Source organism: Lampetra fluviatilis, chromosome 56 (assembly GCF_964198595.1).
Source record: "Lampetra fluviatilis chromosome 56, kcLamFluv1.1, whole genome shotgun sequence".
Lineage (NCBI taxonomy): Eukaryota > Metazoa > Chordata > Hyperoartia > Petromyzontiformes > Petromyzontidae > Lampetra > Lampetra fluviatilis.
This window is the reverse complement of record NC_136330.1, coordinates 7,135,608-7,141,773: the sequence shown is the minus strand read 5'-3', so window position 1 is coordinate 7,141,773 and position 6,166 is coordinate 7,135,608. Positions and strand designations below refer to the sequence as shown.

General features: G+C 53.5%; 1 protein-coding gene across 1 annotated transcript in view; it reads left to right on the top strand.

Annotated features, from left to right (window-relative positions):
- Positions 1-293: 293 nt before the first annotated feature.
- The window catches only part of LOC144950131 (E3 ubiquitin-protein ligase rnf213-alpha-like), an 88,769-nt gene continuing 82,896 nt past the window's right edge, over positions 294-6,166 (top strand). The window contains exons 1-2 of the mRNA XM_078880192.1: positions 294-353; positions 1,387-1,509. Of these exons, the coding sequence (XP_078736318.1) occupies positions 294-353; positions 1,387-1,509 (183 nt within the window). The remainder of the gene's footprint in view (positions 354-1,386; positions 1,510-6,166) is intronic.

Below are 6,166 nucleotides of genomic sequence, written 5' to 3'. Positions count from 1 at the left end.
TCTCTCCGGGGTGGAGTGGGGGGTGATTATTTTTTCCTCTATCCTTCATCTCTGTCCAGATGTGGAGCGCATTCCTCGGCATCCAGTTCAACGACGCCGACCTCCAATGGCTGTGGGTGCGGCAGCTGCTCAGCCATGCCAGGGGCCGTATCACCCAGGTACACCCCTGTGCACTGGGGCCAAACCCCGATCCGCCCGTCCACTGCGCACCACCCTAAGAGCAGGAAGGACGGCCGCGACCTCTGCCCCGTAAACCCGCAGCGACTCGGCGTGAACTCCACGGCCGCGCCTCGATGGACAGGCGACCGATGTCCCCTTGCGTGACACGAGCCGAACTCGGCAGAGGCCTGCAAGTGGGGAGAGCCTGCGGGGCTCTCTGTGTGCACAGAGGCTCACGTGGAGGCTCACACAGAGGCTTACAGGCAAGCCCAGAGGCCCTCAGGCTCACACAGAGGCCTACAGGCAAGCGCATATGCCCCACTGGCTTGCACAGAGACCCAGACGCAAGCTTCAGATGCTCACAGGCTCACACAGAGGCCTACAGGCAAGCGCATAGGCCCCACTGGCTTGCACAGAGACCCAGACGCAAGCCCAGAGGCTCACAGGCTCACAAAGAGGCCTATAGGCAAGCGCATAGGCCCACTGGCTTGCGCAGAGACACCCAGAGTCTCGGGCAGAGACCCACAGGCAAGCCCAGTTACCCACGGCAAGCCCAGAGGCCCACAGGCTCGCGGAGAGGCCCACTGGCTTACGCAGAGGCCCACTGGCTTACGCAGAGGCCCAGAGTCTCAGGCGGAGGCCCAGAGACAAGCCCAGAGGCCCACAGGCACGCGGAGAGGCCCACAGGCTTGCGGAGAGGCCCACAGGCTTACGCATAGGCCCACTAGCTTACCCAGAGGCCCAGAGTCTCAGGCGGAGGCCCAGAGACAAGCCCAGAGGCCCCCAGTCTCGGGCAGAGGCCCCCAGTCTCAGTCAGAGGCCCAGAGGCTCGCTAATAATTGACCCAAGTATCTTTTGACGTGGGGCTGCTGCAATGGCACCGTGCGTGTGTGTTGTGGGGAGCGGTAGTGTAGGGGTTAGCTATGAACCCGGTGACCCGGGTTTGATTCCTGCTCATGGCCAACACCCAGTAACGATTATCTGAACAGGTCCCGGGGCCTCCCCTAGGTCGACTCAGCCTCAAATGACTACCTGGTGCGGTGTGTAAGTAAACATCGCCACTGGGGAGACAATGGCGATCGGGCGTGGTACTGGCCACCCACCCCCTCGTGTGCCGTTCTGGCCTTCATAGGTGCTGCTACTCTCTAACAGCACTTGCCCCCTACAGTCTGTTACAATCTACACGGGGGGATCTTTCTCTTTTTGTTGTGTGTGTGCGCACGCAAGGAGGAGCCACAGCGGCAGCTCGACGTGTTCCTCCGCGCAGGGCGGAAGGGCGCGACACTCCACCCGGTGCTCTACGACTGCCTGGAGAGTGCCGCTCTGGACGCCGTGTGGTCCATCTGCCAGGTGCGAGACGGGGCATTGGGGACATTTGGACAGAGGGATGCACAGAGATTAGACAAAGATGATCGTCGTACAGCGTGAGCAGACGGTTGGGGGGGGGGTCAAGCGCTGTTCGCAAGTAGCTGCGCCTGTGAAGGCCGCCACGGTGGCACACGACGGGGGTGGGTGGCCAGCACCATGGACGGCAGCCTTTGTCTCACACAACGGCAGAGATGCAGATGCATAGAGATGATGCAGTGAGACAAGATGCAGAGAGACGCGGAGACAGACGCATACAGACATGGAGACAGACACGTAGAGGTATGGAGACAGAGAGACGTAGAGATAGAGAGATATACAGAGATACAGAGAGAGACACACACGGAGATATAAAACTAAACTTTTTGACTATTTTCATTTTAGCAGGTAAGGCCCACGGCTACTAAATAGCTCTTGTTCAGAAGCCACCTTGGCTACAATTTATAGTTCAATGCAGTGGGCTTATCCCGTGGAAATTTGAAGCAGCAGCTGCATAGAGCAATCCCTCGCCAACGTATGGGGGTTAGGTTCCTGAAAACGGCCGCGATAGGCAAATCCGCGCTTGGTAAGGAACAGGGGGGCTGTGGGGATTACGGGGTTAGGGGAACCACGGCCAGGTCACACTTACCATAGCTTCACCAAGTTACCCGTTTGTTCCCTAAATATAGAATAAACATACAGTACATTGCACGATAACATAATAACACCTAAATACACATTAAATGAACGTTACATATCTGTAATAAAGGACTCTTTCACTGGGTCTGTCTCCGTTGTCCTTTATTGTGGTTCGTACAACTTTGCCCGCACGGCGTCTCGCTCAGTCTCCTCCGTCTCCCGCTCGGCAGCCCCACTGCTGCCGTCGCTCCCGCAGACTTGCTGCTGGCTCCCGATGCAGCCCCGCTGCTGGCTTTTCACTCAGCCTCTCTGCCTCCGACCTGCAGCCCCACGGCTGCTCTCTATGCAGCCCCGCTGCTGCTCTCCTGGTTTCCTCCGTGCCCGGACACCGCTGGCCAACGGTGCCGAGTCCCGACCTGTGGCGATCACGCCACTTTCCACCTCCTGCCCTGCGTGGCCTCCTCCTGTCTTTATTCCCACACTCTCCCCCCGCTCTTCCGGTTCCTGCCCTTAAAAGCACTCCCTCTCCCCACGTGACCCAACTCCTCCCACCTGTTACGTCATATCCGCGAGGCCGTTTACGCTCGCATTACATATCTGTAATATTGAGGGGAAAAGTCCACTATGTTGATGATGATGACAATCAGATGATGAGGGAAGGGCTCATTCGAAGGAGGAGGCGGGGGGGGGGGCTCAGTCTCCACTTCCTCTAGGTCATCAATGCCAGATGATTGGGCAAACGAGGAGGCAGGCGCAGACGAGCTACACAGCACCACAGACGTGCAGATGCACAGAGAGATGATGCAGATAGATGTTATCAACCACTTTGGGTCAGGACCTCACCTGGTATCGTCAATTAAAGACATATCACTGTCCCCAGGTGATTTGCTCGTTAGTTTTGATGTAGTTTCTTTGTTCACCAAAGTTCCTGTGCCCAAAACCATTGTAATGATTGAAGATTTGGTTCAACAAGGATAGAATGCTGATGTACCAGCCCTGGAGAGACACTGCCTCACCAATACATTCTTCACCTGGGGTGGAACATTCTACAAACAAACTTAAGGCACCCAAATGGGTTCTCCCTTATCTCCCGTTGTGGCCAACATTTTCATGGAAAAATTTAAGACGGACGCCATCGAGGCATCCACTCTACGCCCGTCCTTGTGGAAGAGGTACGTGGATGACACGTTTGTCATCTGGCCACATGGCCGACCGGCTCTGAAACAATTTCTCAACCACGTCAATTCCATACACCCAGCAATTAAATTCACCATGGAGGTACAAAAGGATGGCATGCTACCTTTCTTGAATGTCTTGATCAAAAAGAGACCAGATAGCTCAATGAGCCATTCTGTCTACAGGAAAGTAACCCATACTGATGCCTACCTAAAACCTGATTCCCACCACCATCTATCCCAGAAGAAATCCCTCATCAAAACGCTACACCATAGAGCTCAATGTATTTCCGACCATGAACACCTAACCAGTGAACTCAAACACGTAAACCAGGCTCTCAAGGCGAATGGATATTCTGACTACACAATCCGCAAAGCCATCACCCCAACCGCGAGGAAGGAGCCATCTGAAGATCAAATCAAATCATCACCTTGCCTTACATAGCAGGGATAACCAAAAAGATTTCCAAAACCTTGAACAAACACAAGAGACAGGTCCGATTTAACACAGTGCATAAAATTCGTGATCTGATCCCATCTGTGAAGGAAAATATTCCTGACATGCAATATCCCGGCACCTACAAACTAAGCTGTATCTGCGGCAGCAGTTACATTGGAGAACCTAAACAACATGTCTCAGACCATGTTCGTGAACATAAGGCAGATCTAAAACACGGTAGGGCCAACACTTCTGCCGTGGCTGATCATTACTTTAATGCGGCTGGCTCACGTGAAATTGATTTCTCCAAGACGATGGTACTTTGCAAGCCCACTGGCTATCAACAAAGATTAGTTCACGAATCTATCCATATATGCAGACACAGACACAATTTCAACCACGACGAAGGTTTTAAACTCGGCAATCATTGGAAAGATGTCATCAACCACTTTGAGTCATGACTTGACTTGTGTTTTCTTGTCAACCTCTACCGTCAGCAGTGTGGATGGGTGTAGCGAGGTGCAATGCCCCCCCCGCCCCCATCTCTACTCCCCTCTCTCCTTCCTATCTCTACCCTCTTCCTCCCCCCATTGTCAAACACACTCGCTTTACTTGTACTTCTGGTGCTTTGTTCCTACATTGGTGCTGGCTGCCCCGCCCATGCTGTTTATGCTGCACAGCTTTGCTCACTTTGAAAGTCCTTATAAGCAGTTGCATTTGGAGGCTTGCCCCCCCCCCCCCCCCTTTTCTCTTCACCTGATGAAAACCGCTTGTGTTGCGATCACGTCGTGGTTTTTTGCTTTTATTTTTAACTAGCGGGAAGTTCCCGGCGTTGCCCGGGTCCAAAAAATATTTCAAACCCACTCTAAAAAATGTAACAGCAGTGTGTACTGACTGCGGTGGTACCTGCTATGATTACAGCAGTGCATACCGACTGTGGTGGTACCTGCTATGTATACAGTAGTACATGCTGACTGTTTAGCAGTATTTATGGACTCTATAGCACAAGGTACTTACCTGACAGAGTGGCGTGGTGAGGCCTAGTCCCGTGCAGAGCCTCCAGCCTCGCCTAGATTGTACAGCCGGCCGAGGTGGCACCTTGGCAGGTTGGGGGTGGGCTGCTACCCCCCCCCCCACCCAGCCACGAATTCCCCGGCTGCTCTGCAGTAATATCTACGGCCTATAGTGGTAGCATCTACCGACTGTATAGTACTAACTGCACGCATCGGGGAGAGGGGGACATCACACAGTGAAGATTTACCTGAGCAGTAATCTATTTTAATAGCATTTATAGCATGAAAGAAAATGTCCCCATCACTCCCACCAAAGGCGTGCGACTTGCATGGGCCGGCCTCCCCAAAAAAGGCGTGTGAGTTGGTATGGTCGTGCACGCGGAATAAATAAATAATAAGAAAGCACGCAGAAATCGCACTAAATGGCTAATGAAACTAATTTAAAGTTGACGGATGTGAAAAAGGAATAGCGCATGCTCATGGCGGGGCTCACGGCGTGGTCCCTGGCTATTTTTATTTTACGTAAACCCCACCGTTGGAGAGCCAAATCCTTCGCAAGCTCGCGAACACACACGAACCCACACACAAACCCACAAATTTTGACATTTATATATATGTAGTGGTTTAAATATGCGCCACGCGCGAGAGATTGCACGCACATGCGAGCACAGTACAGTGGGGGCATGTGAGGACAGGTGTTGTTGTCAAGGCTCGGAAGGGTAGGCCAGAGACGGGTTGAGGATATAATTAAGGACGCAAGATGGTGATTGGTTGGTGAGTGTTGTTGTCGGGGTCTGGCGCCACGCTGTCTGGAAAAACAACAGATGGCGGAGGGGGGCTAAGAGCGAGGGGTGTTGGAGGGACGCCGATTAATCAATTGGAAGTTAATTGGGTAGGGCATAAATGCAGGGGAGTTGGAGCTGACGGGAGTTCGCGCCTGGGGAGAGAAGAAGACGGTTGGAGCTGAAGCAGTGGAGAAGTATAGGGTAGCAGTGGAGAAGTATAGGATAGCTGTGGAGAAGTGTAGGGTAGCAGTAAAGAAGTATAGGGTGGCAGTGGAGAAGTATAGGGTAGCAGTGGAGAAGTATAGGGTAGCAGTGGAGAACTAAAAGGTAACAGCGGAGTGAGCGACGCGGAGAGTAGCGTAGAGTGTGACGGCGAAGCCAGCAGAAAGCGGCTAGAGTGTGATGGCGAAGCCAGCAGAAAGTGGCTAGAGTGTGACGGCGAAGCCAGCAGAAAGCGGCTGGAGTGTGATGGAGAAGCCGATAGAGAAGCGGCTGGAGTGTGATGGAGAGCCGCGGGAGAGCGGCTGAACTGTGACGGGGGAAGTGGAGAGGAGAGTCGACGGAGACGCGGAGCGAGCGAGGCAGGCGGAACGTGTCGAGCGAGCGGAGAGC